The 18,601-nt window shown below is 69.6% G+C and overlaps 1 protein-coding gene across 7 annotated transcripts; it reads left to right on the plus strand.

The window, feature by feature from the left end:
* The first annotated feature begins 209 nt into the window (after positions 1-209).
* Positions 210-17,412, plus strand: TSPAN4 (tetraspanin 4). 7 transcript variants are annotated; one of them, XM_081536256.1, is made up of 10 exons: positions 210-617; positions 1,298-1,400; positions 4,433-4,525; positions 7,138-7,217; positions 13,374-13,565; positions 14,476-14,550; positions 15,394-15,495; positions 15,615-15,746; positions 15,837-15,920; positions 16,534-17,412. In XM_081536256.1, exons 4-10 carry the CDS (start codon positions 7,155-7,157, stop codon positions 16,600-16,602), a joined length of 717 nt encoding a protein of 238 aa, XP_081392382.1. In that variant the 5' UTR covers positions 210-617; positions 1,298-1,400; positions 4,433-4,525; positions 7,138-7,154; the 3' UTR covers positions 16,603-17,412. The 7 variants fall into 7 exon arrangements, with proteins under 7 accessions (XP_081392382.1, XP_081392384.1, XP_081392386.1 ...); XM_081536257.1 differs by having other exon boundaries at positions 587-839; XM_081536258.1 differs by lacking the exon at positions 1,298-1,400 and having other exon boundaries at positions 210-286.
* The last annotated feature ends 1,189 nt before the right edge of the window (positions 17,413-18,601 follow it).

Raw genomic sequence — 18,601 nt, forward strand, 5'->3', positions numbered from 1 at the left:
GGCGCGGGGGTGCCGGCCCGGCCCGCCCCGTCCCCGCCCCGCCGGCCGCCCGGCGCCGCCCGCGTCCGCCTCCCGCCGCGACGGCTCCTCCTCCGCGCGGGTCGGGGTCCGGGGTCCGGGGTCCGGGGTCCGGGGTCCAGGTCCGGGGCGGGTCCGCGGCGGGAGCCCCCGCCCGCGCCTTGGTACGTCCCGGCCTACGGCGTCCGCGCGGGGCCGCAAGGGCGCGGCGGCGGCGTTCGCGTTCCTCGTGCAGGGCTGACGGACGCGCGCGGCGGGCGCGAGGCAGGTACAGCGCCCCCGCCCGGACGCGGGCGGAGTGCGGCCGTGCCCGCTGCCCGCGCCGGACCCACGCGAACTGGGGCCCCGAGCGCGGAGCTCGAGCTGCGTCTCAGCAACAAGTTGCGAGCGGGCTCGAGGGCGCGGAGAGCCGCCAGAGGGGCCGGGCAGGGGGCGGCCTCTCCGCCTGGAGCCGCTGCCCGCGGGCACTCGGGGGTCTCCGCGCAGAGTCCGAGGGACCCTCGAGGCCGCCGCCTGGCCGGGTCGCCCGCACAGTAACGGTCCCGGCCCGGTAGCTGCCCGTATCCCTGGCGGCGGACGGGCGCGGGGCGACCCAGCCGGTGGGGGCTCCAGCCGGCTCTGAGGATCGGGAGGGCGCTCAGGGGTGTCTTTAGAGCTGAGACTTGAAGAGGGAGCCCGGGCGTGGGTCAGGGAGCCGGGCAGACGCCGGCGAAGGGACCCCGGGCTGAGTCCGGAGGCTGTCCCTGCGGGACAGAAGCTGTGGGAGCTGGAGGCGGTGGGGTTTAAAGGGAGGGGGGCTGTGTCTCGGGAAATGGTGAGAGGTGAGCCCCCGATCCTGTGGCTGGGGGTTGGGGGAGGGCCGTGTGCACTGAGAAGCACCAGGGAAGGCTCCCTGGAGGAGGCGAGCTTTGGGCTGTGAAGGGTGGATGTGTGCCACGGTGGCACCTGTGACCCAGGCTCCTAGGCAGGGTCTCGTCACTTTTGCTGGCCTGGGGCGTCATGGTCTCTGGTTGTGGTGGGTGGGCCCGCATTGGGTCCGAGGTGTCAGCTCAGAGTCCTCTTGGGGTGGGTGGTGGGCTGTGGCTGCAGTCGAGGGGCAGGGAGGTGGAGGTCCCAGGGTCCTGGGGGGCTGGCAGGACCAGAAGCCTGGCCAGCGCTTCTGCCAGTCTGGAGTTTGGCCCTGGTCGCCCCCTCCAGTGGCGTTCGCCGTCCCCCACCCTGCCACGTGCGGAGCCATGAGCAGAGGCCAGCTCCCTGCCCTGCCTGCCCCCCCTCCCAGGCTGACTGGACGCACATCCTGTCCCCGGCTGGGATGGGGCCTTGAGTCACAGCGGCCTGGGGTGGACCCAGGCTCAGCTGTAGAGGCGGCCGCATCTGCGGAGGTGAGGGGGACAGGAGGGGTCTGGGGTACCAGGCGGGGGGCTCTTCTAGCGCAGGGGTGGGTGTGTGCAGGCTTCCTGGGGGAGGGGCCCATGGTCCACCGCACCCTGCCCTGGCCCAGCGGTTTGTTTACTCCCAGAGACTGAGGGGCCCAAGAGCCAAGTTGACATTCCTGGAATTCTGAGAACTGCGTGTGGATTTGGGGGGGGGGACTCCTCCCTCCAGCTCCCTGGTTTCCCAGGAGGGGCTTGCTGATGAGCGGCCGTGGCGGCACTGGCCGCCAGCACGCGTGTGCTCAGAGGCCCCTTGGGCCACTTGGCCTCCGTGTCCAGTCTGCCCTGGCTCAGGCCTGGCCAGGCTGGACCTGAGGACCCTGGGGGGCCTCCCCTCAGCCTTCTCCCCCGTTGGGCCTTCTCCCTCCCTTGTGGGTGCTGAGGGGGTAGGCTGGGGCGTAGGCCAGCTCTCTTCAGGGTGGGCAGGGGCAGAGAATGCCCCAGGGGCCCGGTGCACTGGTGGGACAGGCCTGCGGCGGGGGCCCTGGGGGTGAGCGCAGATGTGGCCCAGACCTCGGGCTGGGTGGAGGTGGGCAGGGAGGGAGGTGCTGGGTATCCGAGGAGGGGGGCCCTGCCCCCAGGGGCGGGGGCACAGGGCGGGAGGGCGGTGCTCACATGTGGTCTGGAACCCGTGGGCCCTGCTTCCTGCCAGAGGAGGGTCACTTCAGGGCAGGCAGGGGACAAGGGGAAACCCGCGATTGAAGCTTCAGCCGCGGAGACCCTGTGGCCCGGGTGTGGTCCTGGAAACGCCTCCTGGGAGACGGTGCTGCCCAGGAGGCAGCTGACCCTGCACCCCGTCCTGGACCACAGCCTCGGCCTCCCTGTCTGTGACGTGGGGGCCTGGAGGGCGCCCAGCTGGAGGGCCGACCCTGGCTGAGCGGCCAGGGGTCCCAGCTCAGCCCCAAGCGCCCGAGCTCTGGGTAGGCTGCGCTCACACATGGGGGGCAGTGTGCTGAGCGGGGTGCGTGGACGCCTTGTCAGGGTTTGACGGGGTCGCCCACTGGCTGCACCCGCAGTGACCCTCCAGGCTCTGGGGACTGGGGTTCCGTGAGGTGTTTGCAGGCCAGCTGTGCCAGCTCGTGACCCTGTGGACGGGCATGGGCCTTGAGGATGGCCCGCTGGGCCGTGCGTGGGGCTCCCTGAGGGCACTGGGGTGTAGGGGCCAGGCTGGAGTGTCAGTGTCCAGGTGGGGAAGGGGGCTCCTAGGCCCCGGGGTGGCGGGAGCATCCTGAGCTCAGGGTTGGCCTCACTGGGCCCGGGGAAGCGCTGGAGGCCCCTCTTCCATGGGGACCCCTCCCCTGGAGGCAGTGTCTTCCAGCCCAGGGGGAGGAGGGCCTGTAGGCCAGGGTGCTTGCGCGCCCCTCCCCCAGGGGCCGGGGGCTGAAGCGGCAGCAGGAAGGCCGGCTCCGTAGGCCTGTTTGTGTTGGCGGGGCCTCCTGGCTCCTCGCAGCCGCCTCAGAGCCGGCAACCTGGGGGCCCGGGCTGGGCGGCCCGTTCGGCTCTGCACCCTGAGCTGCGGGCTCGCTCGCGGGCTCTGCTGGGGCCCGCCCGCCCCAGGCCTCAGAGGCCGCCGGGCCGGCGCTTTCGGTGTTCAGGGAGGTCCTTCTTTGAGCTGGGCCTCGATCTGGCCAGGTAGGTGCCTACGCTCCCTCTGGGTTCCCTCCTACCCCCACCGCGGGCCCCGCAGTGTCCCGGATGCCCAGCCCGGGGCTGGCAGGCGGGGGGAGGGCTGTCTTGGGGTTCTTACTCTGCCCCATCCCAATTGCCTGCTGTGCATGTTATTCTGGGGAACCAGGCCTGTGGGGTTCTGCGCAGAGAGGAGGCCCAGAGCAGGGCGGGGGGCAGGAGGCTTCCTGGAGGAGGAGGCCGGGCCAGGTGAGGTGCGGAGGCAGCCGCCCCTGACTGCAGGCTTGAGTCTGGGCTGCCCAGGATGGGGTGGGTGCCCTGGCTTCACGGAGGGGCATGGCGGTCTCTCGTGGAGGGTCCTGGGGCTGCACTGCGGGGCTCAAGGAGGGTCGGTGGCTGGGAGGGGTGGCGGTGGAGCTGCCGCTCAGGGCCTGGCTGGGAGGCCCACCTGCCGAGCCCAGGTCTGGGGTGTGCGGCTGTGGAGGCAGCTTCAGGCCTGGGGGCGGGCGGCGTGGGTTTCAGCGTCCGCAGCATTGCCGTGAGCTCCTGGGAGGGGGCTCATCAGAGAACATGGGGGGTCCCTCGCGCTCCTGCCCTCCGTACTTCTGGGCCTGAACCCCTCCCTGGACGTGTCCTCCCCAGGCACAGGGGCACAGGGGTCGCTGAGGCGGGGGTGGGGTCCCGGGCCTGGTCCGGGTGCCTCCTTTCTCGCAGTGGTGGTGCTGTTCACCCCCTAAGTGAGGGGACGGGTCTCAGGTGGCCAGGCCTCCGTGGGGTGCAGGGGGCATGTGAGCCTCTGCTGTCCACCGCAGGCTGCTAGAAAGACCACCAGCCCCCCCCCCGGGCTGCAGGGAGCCCCTGTCTGAGCAGTGAGGCGTAGGGGGTGGAGTGTGACCTTGGCCCCCCTTCCCCGAAATCCCTGGCTGGTTCGGGGTGACAGAGTCCCCTGCTCCCGCGCGAGTCCATTAAGGGCAGATTAATGGGCTCATGACTCATCGCTGGCTGGCTCTGCGGGGAAGCTGGGGGCTCAGGGCATCCGTCTCTGGGAACGCCGGAGGGTGCGGAGGGTGCGGGGTGCAGGTCCCTGGGGGATGTGGACAGTCAGGCTGGGCTCCAGGCTGCGGGGCCGCCAGTGGCCTTCAGTCTGCTGACCACGTGTTCTCCCTGCGCGTCCCCACACGGGCACCTCAGAGGGTGGGGAGGCAGCCCCCAGGGCCGGCCCCTGAGTCTGAGCTCACCGCCCCTGGCCCCCAGTCCTCTGTCCCCGTAGGGACCCCGCCCCGGGTGCAGAGCCTCCGCGGAGGCTGGGAACGGGGCACAGTGTGGCCTCCACTCCGCCTGTCTTCCCTCCACAGAGCTGCAGCTTTGGCCTTGCTGACCGCTCGCCTGCCGGCTGGCTGGCCCTCAGGGCCCCCAGGCACCACCCGCCTTCTTCCCCGGCAAGCCAGGTAGGGCAGGGCCCGCGGTGGGGCGGCTGTACCATACCTGGCCCAAGGGCCTCGCTGGCAGAGGCTCTCCTGGTCCCGGGACAACCCGGGACTAAGCCAGCCAGGTGTGACCCTCTGGACGTGTGTCACTGGGGTCCTGCTGCTGGAGGAACTGCTGGCAGTCGGGGACGACATCCCAGGGCTGGCGGCGAGTGTGCTCGAGTCTGTGTTCCCGCTGGCCCCGGCATCCTTGGTTGTTTCCTGGTTGAATCTCGGCTCAGGCTCAGTGGCTCACGGGGCGGGGGGCGGGATGTGGGGTACCGGTGCAGGGTTTTAGAGACTGGAGAAGGTTTTCGAGAGTTCTGGGGCATTGGCATGGTGTTGGCCAAGTGAGGCCGGGGAGAGGGCACCCTGGGTGCTGGGCCCCTTGTGGGAACCAGCCAGCCTTGCAGTGGGCTGAAGGGTGGAGGGGAGGATCCCGGCCCCCAGCCCTGTCCTCAGAGGCGCTGTCTGGGACCAGGCTGGGCAGAAAGAAGTGCCCTTCAGCCTGCCTGTGCCCACTGCGTGCACTGCGCCTCTCAGGGCCCTGAGTGGCCGTCCCTGGCTTGGGCGTGTGGGCTGGCAGAGTTGGGCCAAGGGGGAGTGGCCAGAGGCTGCTGGGGGTCGCCTGGATCTCCAGGGGTCACCGCTGCCGCTTGCTGCCTCAGTGGAACTGCGGCCAGCGGTCTTTGCACGGGGACCCTCCACGGCTCGCTTTTCCACTGGGCTCTTGGTCGGCAGCGTGTCCCTTCTCAGGAGCCCAGCAGGGCCCTCAGGCTCAACCTCTTCATTGTCACTTTGCCCCCCCCCACTTCTTTTTCTCCCTCCCCTCCCCTCCCCTCCCCTCCCCCCTCCCCTCCCCTCCCCTCCCCTCCCCTCCCCTCCCCTCCCCTCCCCCCTCCCCTCCCCTCCCCTCCCCCCCTCCCCTCCCCTCCCCTCCCCTCCCCTCCCCCCTCCCCCTCCCCGCCCCTCCCCGCCCCTCCCCCTCCCCCCTCCCCTCCCCGCCCCTCCCCCTCCCCTCCCCTCCCCCTCTCCTCCCCTCCCCCTCCCCTCCCCCCTTCCTTCCTGCTCTGAGTTCTGCTGACCTTGGGCGAATCCTTCCCTCTTTTCGACTTCAGCTTCCTGGACCATCTGAAGGGGTGGGTGCTGCCCTGGGTGGCCTTGATGACCCAGTAGAACCAGTCTAGGGCGGGGGGCATCCCTGCCTGTCGCACCACCCTCCCTGAAGCCGGGACCCCTGCTGAACCGGGAGGAGGGGGGGCTGCGGCATCCGGGCCTCGGGCGGGGGTCTTCCCTCCACACCCAGGGCCTCCACCAGTGGGTTGGGCTGTGGGGGCGCAGCGGAGGGCGTCTGTCCCGCCTGCCCGCAGCAGCACGAGTGCACAGCACTCCGCCCGGGCAGGGGCCTCGGGGCTCGAATGTGCTGCGGGGCTTGTGTGCAGGTGTCCGGGAGGGGCTGTCGCGACGTGACGGTCAGGGCGCCTGGGTCAGAGATTACGGAGCATCTCAAGACAGCGGCAGCAGCGTGTCCCAGCCGCGAGGGGTCCAGGAAGATAGAACCAGGGCAGGGGCAGAGGGGTCCCTTGGGCTTGGGGCCTGGAGCCTCTGGCCTGCCTCGGGCCCAGTGATGACTCCTGCGCTCCTGTATCTAGTCCCCCCTTTCAGTCTGAAAACCTCCGGTCGTGCCTGGCAGGGTGACCACCCTCCAGGCGCCCCGGGGGGCCCCAGAGCGCACCCCCAGCTTCTCCCTGCCCCGGCCCCTCCCGGAGCCTTGTCCTTGGAGGCGCCCCTCTGCCTGCTCTCCCGGGACCGCCCCCGGCTTGGGTCCCCAGGCTGACCCGGGCCCCGCGCAGCCCTCGCCGGCCCGGGGTGGGCCCCTTGTGCGCACCGGGTGTGTTCCGGCTGCACCCCCTGCACTGCCTCGATCTGGGCGGGGGGTCGGAGCTGCCCCACGTCGCCCCCAGAGAGCAAGTGGGTCACCCATCATCTGCATAGCGCTTTGCGTTTCGCGTGCGGTCGGAGGCCGCGGAGCTCGGCCGCCAGCGGGGTCCCGACGCGCCGCGGCTTCCGGGCAAGGCCGGTGCTGAGAGCTGCCGGGCCCCGCGCCCCTAGCCCCCTTGGACGCTCCGCGGGCGGGCGGGGGACGGGCGGAGGAGCGGCGGGCGGGGCGCGCCGGGGGCGGGGTCCTCGCGGGGCGGGCCGGGGGCGGGCCGGGGCTGCGATTGGCCGGCGCGGGCCGGGGCGGCCGGAGCGGCGGGGCGGGGTCCGCGCGGGCCAGGCGGGCCGGGGCTGCGGCGCGCGGGCAGGTGTCCGCGGCCCGCCGCGGGTCCGAGCGGAGCGGCGCGCCAGGTGTCCCCGCGGGCCGGGGCGGGGAGCCCGGCGGCCCCGCGCGATGCGCCGCTCGAGCACGGACGAGTCCACGTACCGGCGCAGCCCGTCGCCGCCGGGCAAGGAGCCGGGCTTCGCGCGCGGCGGCCCCTTCTTCGGCCTGCACGCCAGCCCCGGCCCCAAGGCGGCCCAGGCGCGCTACACGTCGCCCAAGGGCAACAAGTACGTGGTCTTCTACCTGGACCTGTCCTTCATCTTCCTCCTAGAGCTGAAGCGCTGCAGCATGGCGCGCGGCTGCCTGCAGGGCGTCAAGTACCTCATGTTCGCCTTCAACCTGCTCTTCTGGGTGAGTGGCGGCGGGCCCGGGTCGCCGCTCCCTCTGGGGGGCGGGGGACACTCGGGGTGCTGGCTGGGGGTGTGCCTGGGGTCCCTGGGGCCGGGGCGGCGCGGCTCCTGGGGGTTCTGGTACTGCTGGGCTCCGCCGAGTCTGCACTCTGGGCGGCCGCCCTGCGTCCCCGCCGCTCTGTCTCTGGCTGAGACTGGACGTGCCCCGCATCTGCCGTGGGGCGGCGTGGGGCCCTGCGCCCTGGCCTCTGCCGGGCCGCTGGCTCCTTCCCCTCCGCCGTGCCCTCGCTCTTTGCGGGCACAGCTTCCCCAGCGGACCGGCCTTCCTGGCTCCAGGAAGCGCAGTTGCAGAGGGGCTGGGGGGTGTGTGTGGGCGAGCCCTCAGCTGGACCGGATCCTGGGCAGGAGAGGGGCTGGGTGCCAGCGGGAGGGCCGCCTGGCCCCTCCGCTGCTCTCCAACCAGGGGGGGCTTCTCTAACTTTGTCTAAGGCGGCTGGGTTCGCTCAGATGAGGTGCCTGTGTCCAGGGTCAGAGCTGTTGGTGCTACAGGGTGGCCCCCTCCCTCAAAAAAACCAAACACTGGAGGACAGACTTGCTGTCTGGACCCCGATGGGGGGCTGCACGCGCCTGCGGGGTGTCACGCTCGCATTGGGAGCAAACCTGGCCGGGCCCGGGGTCCACCGGCCGGGCTGCGGGGCTTGTGGAGAGACGACGCCAAGGTCACCGCGGCTCCATCGTTAACGCCTGATGCCACTCTCCTTCCACGGTGGGAGTGTGGGGGCGTGGCTGTCCCTCTTGGGGCCCTGGACCCCAGAAGGAGGCCGCCGACTGTAAACTCATTTGCCTGAGGTCCACTTCCTGCAAAAGGCTCAAAAACCACCACCTTGCTGCAGCTCCCACCTCTCCTGGGCTCTGGCCTAAGAAGTAGGGGGTCGCTGGGAGGGGCAGGAGGCTCCTGCCCCAGTTGCCCACCTCCCCAGGGGTCACTTGAAGGTTCGTTCTCTGCAAGGGGCTCCTGGGAGGGGCCGGGCCTGGGCCCGGAGCTGAGAAGCCCCCAGAGGCCAGGAGCAAGTGGCAGAGGTGGCTGAGGCTGTGCTCTGCCCAGGCGCTTGGGGCATGACTGTCTCCTCGCGGGGAGGAGCGGCGGGCACTGGTGTGAGTGGTGAGCAGCTGGCGGGGTCAGTCTGCCCTGGGCAGTGTGACAGGAGACGGCTGCAGGTGGCCGTGTGACCGGAGCGGGCGGCTTGTAGGTGTGACTGGTGAGCAGGAAGGGTGGTGGGCCGACTGGGGGATGGGCGGCGGCAGAGGGAAGTCCCGGGGGGGGGGTCTGCGCCCCCCCCCCGCCGCCTCCTTGGAGATGGGGTTATCTGCTTGTCAAGAGGAAGACAGGGGGCCCTTAAGGGCCCTGTGCCCAGGGGGCAGCCCCCCCAACGGCCCCAGTGGAGCTGTCTCTGCCCTGTGAACCCCGAAGGCACCTCCACACCAGCTGCAGGGTGGACGCGCTCCGCTGATCCCTGCTATGGATGCTGTCCTCAGCCCCAGAAAGAACAGATGAGAAACCCCTGGGGACCCTCTCCAGGGCTAGAAAATCCAATCCCTTTATTATCCGATTACACTTCCCGGCCAAGCACCCTGGGCCCGGGGGCTGGCTTGGCCCCTCCACACTCCACCTTGGTGCCCAGCGGCCTCGGAGGTCTGGGGTCGGAGAGGGGACCCCTGGGAAACATGCTGAAGCCAGGAGTGTTGAGCGTGGCCGGGGGGCTGGCCGGACCCCCACCCCGCCGGCCCCTGTGCGGGGTTAGCCGAGCCCCTGCTGCTGCTGCTGAGGCTGTAGGTGGGGGTGGCACCGTTGCCCTCTGGGGGTGCTGAGCCCCCACTGGAGGTATTTTTTGCCCCTGCTGTTTCCCACTCGGGAGAAGCTGAGGGGAGGTCAAGGTGCAGTGACCCCCCCGTGACTCCCTCCTGTACCCGCAGCCCGGCAGGGCACACTCGTCCTTCAGTCGCCCCGGAGCCCCCTTCTCCACTGCAGACCCCACCAGGCCCACCCCTGCACACTGGGCAGCTGTCTTCCTGGGCCTAAGCCGGCCTCTCCAGCAGTGCCTCCTGCCCCTCTCGTCCATCCCCGGGGTCCTGGCTGAGGGTGGGCAGGGGGCTGTCTCTGGAGGTAACCTGCTCTGCTGGATGGGTTTTCTCTGGGCGCTCCTGGACGGGGTCTGGAAGGGCCAGGCTGGGGCCTCTAGCCGTGGGTCCGCATGTGGATTTGCCGGGTCCTGTGTGGCCTACGGGTCAACAGCGTGGCTCAAAAGAGTCGATGGTGTACCTAGGGCTTGCAAAGGGGTGCCCTGAGACGGAGCCTGGAAGGCCCTGGCGGGCTGCAGGGGGCACCCAGGGGGGTGGGCAGAGGTCCTGACGGACCCCTGACCTCTTCCCCTACCCAGGGCCGCCGGGCCCTCCCGGGGCAGGCACAGCCCCGCAGGGACACCGCTGCGTTCCAGGCGTGTGGGCAGGCGGTGGGCAGCTTAGGGCCAGGGTCCCTGAGTCAGGGGCGTCCCCTGGGGAGGATGGCTGTGTGCAGGGCTCAGGAGGTGGCGGTGAGGGTGAGCAGCCCCTGGGCACTCTCCCTGCCCCTCCCCAGCTCTGGGTGGGTGCTCGGGGCTGCCCGGGGCAGTTGCTGCAGCCCTAGGGGTGGTCTTGGCGATGGGGGTGGTCCTGAGTGGAGGCAGGACTGGTTCTAAGAGGCGAAGATGCTTCCATGACTGGCTGGGCCTCAGCCTGCAGCCCGGCCGCTCCCGCATGTGGTCAGCTTTGCTGCCGTCCCCCCAGCCCCGTCCAGGCAGGAGCGCTCCCTGCCCCGCCTCCCCCTCAGCCTGGGCCGGGCCGCCTGTGTGGCTGCGCGGGAAGCCCTGCCTCCCTGGTTCCCTGGGCAAGCCCCGCTCTGTGGGTCCTGCGTCCCCCCACCAGCCCGGGGGTGCTTGGTTTTCCCCTCGGACAAGCTGCAGACTGAGGCCTGGCCTCTGACCCAGGTGTCCCGGGACGGCGGAGGAGGGCCCAAGGGCCAAAGGGCTCTGCAGACCTGGGACCACCTCCCCCAGCGCCCCTGCCGCTGGGGAAACAGGCAGGCCGAGGGGCCTTGCTGGAGGTCCTGGGGCAGGGCCGGGGGTCTGCGGACCACAGCCCCCGTGACTGCTCTCGGCTCTGGCCTCCGGGGGGGGCTGTGTGTCCTGGTTCTGGTTTCTTCGTGCAGCGGGGAGGGGGCGGGGCGGTGGGGGTCCTGTTGCTGGCGACCACGAGCCGGCGTGGGTGGGCAGCAAGTGTGGGAAGCCGGGGTCCTTGGCTGTCCCGGTCAGGTCAGGGGTCAGCATGCCACAGGACGGCTTTGCTGCATGAGTCCCGTCCTTGGGGCCAGCAGCTGAAAGACAGGGCCTCTGGGGCCCGGGGTGGTCCCTGGTGGTGGCAGCGGTGGGTCTCCCTGTCCACCCCACCAGCACGCCAGCCCCTCCGATCAGGGACTTGGCTTTTCACATGGGTTGGGGGTGGCAGCAGTTGGTTAGGGGGTCCTGGGAGCTCTGTTTGGGGCAGAGAGGTGTGGCTTCAGCCCCCAAGGGGGTCAGGGGGCAGTGGAGAGGCCCTGGGGCCTGTGTGGGGGTGCAGCCCTAGCTCCCCACTGAGGTCCGGCCCCGTCTGCTATCCAGCTGCCCTGGCAGGGAAGCCCCCTCCTCTTGGACACCAGCCTCAGGGGGGATCGGTGGGCTGGAGCCAGTCCCTTCTCTTGGAGCCTGGAGGGACGTGGGGCTTTCTGGAGTGTAAGGAAAACAATCACAGTCAGTTGCACAGATTCTTTTTTTTTTGGCCGCACGGCACGTGGGCTCCTAGTTCCCGGACTGGACCAGGGATTGTGCCCACTCCACTGCAGGAGCAGAGTCTTCCCGCTGACCCCCCAGGGCCGCCCCTCCGTTGCACAGACTTTCCACCCCCTGCCAGGGTGGTGCCGGAGCCCCAGCATTCGATACCCCAGCCTCCGCCCTGGGCACCTGCAGACCTGACTTCTAGCCCAGGGGACAGGGTTTTCCATCTGTGAACTTCACAGAGATGGGCTCTTCCCTTCTCCCGGGGCTGTTCTTGGCTGGGAGGGGGGAGTCACCCCACTGTGCCCCGCCCCACCACCGAGACGGTGCCAGCTGCCCAGTGAGGGGCTTCTGACACAGGCTTGGCCCCTGTGGGCATCAGGCCCTCCACCCCGTTCCAAGGATCGGGCCAGCTGCCCGGCCATCTGCCACGCCAAGCCATGTGACTGGAGGGCTGGCACCCCCTGTGGGTCTCACCAAGCAGCCCCACCTGCCTAGCCCTAGGCCAGTCCCCAAAAGTATGGACAAGAAGAGACGGGGCAGGAGGTGGGGGACACATGGGGCAGGCTGTGTGCTCCGGGTGTGAGAGGGAGACAGGGAGGCCCCGGGGACTGCAGGGCTGGGGTGGAGGCCCCAGGGGGGCGGCCGTGGGGTGGAGTCTGCTGCTGGGCCCCAGGGGGGCTGGGGGGGCAGGGGAGGACAAGGTGGGGTGGGGTGGAGCCCCCTGCCCACTGCTGCCCGCGGGGCCCGTCCTGAGAGGGACCTCAGGCCCGTCTGCGTTTGCTCCTCCGTCTGGGTCTCACAGGGCCCGTTTCCCCCGTACTCCGAGGCTGTAATTTTCCTGCCAAAATGTTTTAAAAGCTGCCTACGCAGAAACAGCTTCACAATTACAGGTAATTTTCTTACCCACGTGCCCGCATCGTGTGCGCGCTGTTGTCGGTGACTGGTCTGTGCGGGAGGCGGAGGGCGGGGGCTCTAACGCATCTGGGGGTCGCTGTGTGGCCGTGCCTGTGTCACGGCATGTGAGGCGCGCCCCGGGTGACACCCGCCCCGGGCGGGGCCCAGGCCCTGCAGGACGCTCCCCGCAGACGCCCTCTTCGTGACCCTCCCCGGGTCCCCGCGGGGCCAGGGGCTCAGAGGCGCACGTCCTGTGGACCGGTGCTGTCTGCACGACATCGAGGGCAGAGCTGGCTGGCTGGCTGTTGGGTGTTAGAGGACGGTGCTTCCCTCTGCTCAGAGGCAGCCCTGCACGCCCACCAGCGCCGGCCGGGGGGCTCGGCCTGGGGCTGTAACCCCTGGAGCGGGACCAGGGTGCCCGCTTTGGCTTCCTCCGGGGGGGCAGCCCCCGCCCCTGACCTGGGTCCCCCCTCTGCTGCGATGCTGGGCAGAGGCCAGGGGAGCCCGTCCGTGTGTGTGGTCCACATGGGCACCCCGGGCGTCCCTGGAGAGCCAGGGGACCTGGGGTGGCCCCTGGGTGCCCATTTCCTGCCTGTTGGCCGGTGGGAGGGCTCGTGACCTGCGTCCGTCCTGGCCTCTTTAGGGTCCCCGGCTGGTGCCCCCGGGCAGGGGTGGGTGCCCTGCTCCCTCAGGGTGGCCTTGCCTGCGGTCAGCACCGTGGACAGCTCTGTCCCTGCGCCTGGCGGGGGCGCCACGTGGGGGTCATCTCTCTCCCACAGGTGGAGTGCACACACGCGTGCACACGTCTCCTTGTGGGGACACACACACACTCTCACACATCTCCTTATGGGGAAATGTGTGCACACGTCTCCTTGTGGGGACACACATGTGTGCACACGTCTCCTTATGGGGAAACATGTATGCACACATCTCCTTATGGGGACACACACGTGTGCACACGTCTCCTTATGGGGACACACACACACGTCTCCTTACAGCTAGCAGACCCTGCCCAGCCTGGACACACACACAGACACACACTTCCTTATGGTCAACAGACCCCGCCAGCCTTGGGCTCGAGCTCCCGTTTCATCTCGGGGCGTCCCCGAGGCTTCAGAGTCCCAGCCGGGCTACGGCTCCCCCCGCAGCCATGCTGGCCGCCCCCGCCCCCGGGGACCAGGCGTCTCCCAGGTCCGTCACTGCGTGGCCTCCCCTGCCTCTTCCTCCTGTTTCAGTCGGTGTTTGTAAGGAGCGGTTAGGAAGCTCAGTAACGGCTGCAGTGGTCGGGGGAGTGGGCTGGTGTGGGTTTGGGGGTGGCCCCTCCGGGGGGGACGCCCAGCGCGGGCGGCAGGCCGGGCGGCCAGCGGGCACCTGGTGTGCTCCTCACCCACGCCCCCCTCTTCGTCCTGGCCCAGCTGGGTGGCTGCGGCATCCTCGGTGTGGGCATCTGGCTGGCAGCCACGCAGGGGAACTTCGCCACCCTGTCCTCCTCCTTCCCGTCACTGTCTGCCGCCAACCTGCTCATCGTCACCGGCACCTTGGTGATGGCCATCGGCTTCGTGGGCTGCATCGGGGCCATCAAGGAGAACAGATGCCTTCTGCTCACCGTGAGTCCAGTGGGGGAGCAGGCGGGGCGGGGCAGCCCTGATGGACATGGGCGCGTGTGTACACACACCCACACCTGTGCTGGCAGAGCCCCTCCGACTGGTACTGGGCCTGTTTTCTGTGAGACCACCTGTCCCAGGACCCCCTCCCAGCTCCTGTCCCAGCCCTCTCGGCCCCCCAGGACCCTGTTTTAGAGACAGACTTCAGGCGGGATGGGTTTCTGTCCTGGGAACGTTGATCACAGATGACGGAGAGGCTCCCGGGCTGGCCCCCTCCCGATTAGTGTGCCCAGCACAGAGGCCTCCGGGGGCCACGCAGGTCCTAAATCAGTGCTTCAAATGGGGTCTTTGTCTGGGGAGCGCCCGCAGGGGGCCTCCTGAGGGTCTCAGAGGGCGTCCCCATCTTCACAGCCTCTGTCAGCTTCCAGCACACCCCACATGTTCCCCCTGGGGCCCTGAGGGGTGGGATGTGGCTCCCGCTCCTGGGATGGAGCAGGAAGCTGGGGCTCCGGCCGCTCCCTTGGGGCGACTTGGGGTTTAGAGGCTGGTGCTCCTGGAGGCAGCACGGGCCGTGACCCCTGAGCCCAGATGGAGGGGAGACCAGGTCGGGGACCCCAGGAGAGGGCGGGCCCACTCTCCTCACCCTGCCCCCGCCTACTCTGTCTGGGCCCCATAGGGCTAGATGGGGCTTCAGAGAGGGACGTGATCCTGCTCGGCCTGGCTCTGGGCCCCCCCCCCACCCTCCTTCCCAGGGCTGTGGTGTGACAGGCGAGGCAGGTGGGTGCCAGCTGCCTCACTGCTCAGCCTGGTTTGCATGCCAGGGCTGTGCCCGAGGGGGGCCCTGCCGCCTGGTGCGCAGGCTGTGCGGGGTGGGTGGGGCCGCGTGGCTGACGCTGGCGGTCCCGGCCCACAGTTCTTCGTGGCGCTGCTGCTGGTGTTCCTGCTCGAGGCCTCCCTCACCATCCTCTTCTTCGCCTACACTGACAAGGTACAGCTGCCCCGCGGCAGGCCTGGGGCCGCACCCTCCCGCCAGCGAGGGGCCGGGAGGGGCTGAGAACCGACCCCAGGGACCCCAGCTCTGCATGGACAGACCCCGGGGCCCAGCCCGGCTCTAGTTGCAACCATGGGTCCTGGAGGCCAGGCCTGGGGGGAAGCACCAGGTCCTTGGAGGCTCCAGAAGTTCTGAGCGCCCAGGTGGCCCCGTCTTCAGCTGCGCGTCAGCTGGATGGGGACGCCTCCCACCCTGTCACTGCTTAATGCAACACGTGTGGGTGCGTTTACGTGTTTTATTTTCTGGTTATACCCCAAGACCGTTAATTTTTGTTCATCTGGTTTAGCTCTGGCAGCTGGAGCTTTCTGGCTCCCACATCCGTTACCCGCTCCTCCAACACCTCCCTCTCTGGTGCTAGGAGACACCCCCCAGGTCCACTTTGGGGGGCCCCTGCCCCAGCCCTGGAATCGGCCATTTCTCCAGGGAGCCTGGTTCTTTATGGAGAACAAATGGTCTTAGGAACCAAGATCTGGGCCTTGTTGGCCGGCCGCGCAGAGCCGTGGGTCCCAGTGGGCATGTGCAGACGCTGCCCTGGGTGTTTGGTGCCCGTCTATCTCCATCTGCAAGTTAACAGCCATAAGCTCGTGCTGACGCGTCTGACTCGGATCCCGTGCTCAGCACCAGGAGAGGCCCAGGGAGACCTTGGGTCGCCAGAGCCTGGTGGCCCCTTCTGGGAGGGATGACTGCAGGGAGGGGGACGACGGGGCACCGGGCCAGCGCGGGCGGGGGTCCGGCCGAGGTAGGTGAAGCTGGCCGCAGGGTGGCTCTGGCGTCCTGCAGATCGACAAGTACGCCCAGCGGGACCTGAAGAAGGGCCTGCACCTGTACGGCACCCCGGGCAACGTGGGCCTCACCAACGCCTGGAGCATCATCCAGACCGACGTGAGGCGGGGCGGGGCGTGGCCGGGGGCGTGGCGTGGCGGGCCGGGGGCGTGGCCGGGACGTGCCCCTCCCCGTGCGGGACCCCCTCCGTGCACAGTCCCAGCCCGCCTCTCCCGCAGTTCCGCTGCTGCGGGGTCTCCAACTACACTGACTGGTTCGAGGTCTACAATGCCACGCGCGTGCCCGACTCCTGCTGCCTGGAGTTCAGCGAGAGCTGCGGGCTGCACGCGCCCGGCACCTGGTGGAAAGCGGTGAGCCTGTGCCCTCTGGCCGGCCGCGGCCCGGCCCCTGAGGGCGGAGGGCCGACCTCGCCACCCCCGTGACGCCGACTCTTCCTCCAGCCGTGTTACGAGACCGTGAAGATGTGGCTCCAGGAGAACCTGCTGGCCGTGGGCGTCTTCGGGTTGTGCACGGCCCTGGTGCAGGTAGGAGGGGCCCCGCCCCGCCCCAGCCCTGAGGCCGAAGAACGGGGCTGCGGAGGAGTCTGGGTCCCCGGCAGAGGTGCGGCGGGCTCCCGGGGGACTGTCAGGGACAGCTCCGTGGGGAGGTGACCTGTGACCCCTCAGGGACAGACTCCTGAGCTAAGGGTCTGGTGTCCTCGTGGACAGAAGCACAGCCTGGACACCTCTGCTGAGGGCTGTGTGCCAGCCGTGTTCCCACACCCCTGCCCAGGGGCTGTGGGGGGCAGTGGTCACAGGACTGCCCGGTGCAGAGGGAAGGTGAGCAGCGCTGACCCTGGGGAGGCACGGCCGGCCAGCCCCTGCTCCCTAACCTTCATGCAAGATCTGAGTGGGGCCCAGCCTGGAAGCCCTAGGCCCTGAGACCAGCGGAGCCCAGGGTGGGCAAACCCACCCCAAGGGGAAAGCGGGTCTGGGTCCAGCCCACAGGGTGCCTCTAGGCCTGTGGGGGTCACGCCCTGCCAGAGGCTTCCCTGAGGACGGGCGTCCCAGCCCACCTGGGAGGCTGCCGGTGTGCTCACCGTGCTGGCTGCCGGCTGCAGTCCTGAGTGGCCCTGCCCAGTCCCTGCTGTCCCTGCAGATCTTGGGCCTGACCTTCGCCATGACCATGTACTGCCAGGTGGTGAAGGTGGACACCTACTGTGCATAGCTGCCAGCTGCCCACCACCCCGCTTCGCTGCCAAAGGACGTCACCCACCCGGGAGACGGCCGTGCCCCCACCTGCCTCTCCTGCCGCAGGACCTCTCACCAGCCCAGGCCTGGGAGCCCCCGGGACTCCTGGCCTCAGGAGTGCCGTGCCTGAGCAGGCAGCTGACCACCAGCCACACACCCAGGGCTGGGGTCCGTGGGGGCTTCTGGCGCTCTTCTTGCCCAAGTGTTCTCCAGGGCAGGGGGTGGGAGGTGAGGGGCTCCCTGCTGGCCCTGGTGCTGAAGACGGGCCACAGGCCGCTCACCCACACCCCACAGCGGGGCCGCGGCGGGCTCTGGGCATGTCTAATAAAGGCCCCCACCCACCCCGTGTCTCTCAGTGCCCTGACCCTGGGGTGCCATGCCCAGGCAGACCCTGTGGGCCATGGGCCCTGCACCCACTCCCACGGCCTGGTGCTTGGAGCGGGGCTCCCAGACGGGCGCAGCCCGAGGGGGGTGCTCTGGTCAGACAGTGGCCCCCCACCTGCACGGGTCAGCAAGGAAACCCAGGAGGTGGGCTCCAAGCTGCGGCAGAGGGGCCCCGAGTCTTGCTGACCCACCCATGGCCGGTGCTGCGGGCGCCCCGTCTCCGTGCCCCTGTTCCTGACATGGGGGCTCCCCCAGCCTCAGGGCCGCCTCCTCCCCCCAGGGTGTCCTCCTGAAATGGAGCTCAGCCCCACCGTTCCTGTTCTGTTCCTGTCTTATTCCTGAAAGCTTCATCCCTAAGTGTCACTTGTGGGTTTTGTGAATAAAGTGGGCTGTCGGGATGGAAGCAGCTGTCACAGGTGTGGAGGCACCTCAGAGACGGGGACGGGACTCCTGGGCGCGGAGGCCCCTCCGGGCATCTGTCCCCCCACCCCCCCACCCCCTGCTAGTGGCAGGCGTGCTTGGCCTCCAGCCCCGCCCTGGCGCCCACAGACCCACCCTGCTGGCCAACCCCTTGTGTCCCTGCAGTGCGGGAAACCTGCCCTGAGCATAGCTGGCCGGCCACTGACGACCGCGCAGCTCAGACCACCAGGGCGCCTGGCCCCTCCTGGCTCCCAGCCGCCCACCCCCGTCCTACCCCATCCCCGTGTCCCCTCTACCCCCGTCCTCTGTGGAAGCCCCCAGAACACCAGGGACGGTCAGAAGTCACAGCCGATCTACACCTGAAACGTCTAGGCGCCACAGGAAGCGAGTGGGAGAACAGTCCAGCCAAACTGTCCCCCAGCCCCGCCGGCGCCCTCTGCCCTGTACCCGCGTCCCCGTTTGCGCCTCTGTCCACCTCTGCCTATGAGGCCCCTTGGTGGGCTCTGCCATCCGTGTCTCACAGAGGACTTGCAGGTCTGTGGCTCTGCTTCCCCTCTGACTCCATGGGACGCGTGGGGCCTGTCTTCTACAGGGCCAGCCTGCCTGCAGCCGTGTGCAGGTCCCCTGCCTCCGTGGGGTTCCCAGGCCCCCCTCTCCCCTGTGGATGCCCCCAAGGGTCCGGCCCCAGGCCCCCCTTCCCAGCTCCCCGCCCCCTTTGCTGGTTTCCCCGTCCTCCGACCCAGGCGGAGGAGCCTTCGTGCCCGGCATCGGATCACCCCCTGGCTCCACGGCCACAGGTGCTCATCACGCTGATCCCATGGCAGGTCTCCCCGTGACACACCAGAGCCCAGCACTCCTCCCAGCCAAGCCCTCTCCCTTCCACCCAGGCCCTCACAGCGGGGACCAGCCAGTGCCTACAGCCCCGCCCTAGGGGCCTCGGCAGGGTGGGGGCCGTGAGAGATAGGGCTGGGGGAGGGGCGTCGGACCCCCCCATCCCAAGAGCCCGCCTGCACCCTGCACCCACTGACCTGACACAAGTGGGGTGCCCAGGCGGGCTGCCCCTCAGCCAGTCTAGATGCTTCTGTGAGACCCACACCTGGGCTGCAGGGCTCTTCCTCGGGACAGCTCACAAGGGCCCAGCCAGGCCATGACCCCAAGGACAGAACCTGTCC

This window comes from Giraffa tippelskirchi, chromosome 10, assembly GCF_054371585.1.
Source record: "Giraffa tippelskirchi isolate mGirTip1 chromosome 10, T2T-mGirTip1v1.2.pri, whole genome shotgun sequence".
Classification (NCBI taxonomy): domain Eukaryota; kingdom Metazoa; phylum Chordata; class Mammalia; order Artiodactyla; family Giraffidae; genus Giraffa; species Giraffa tippelskirchi.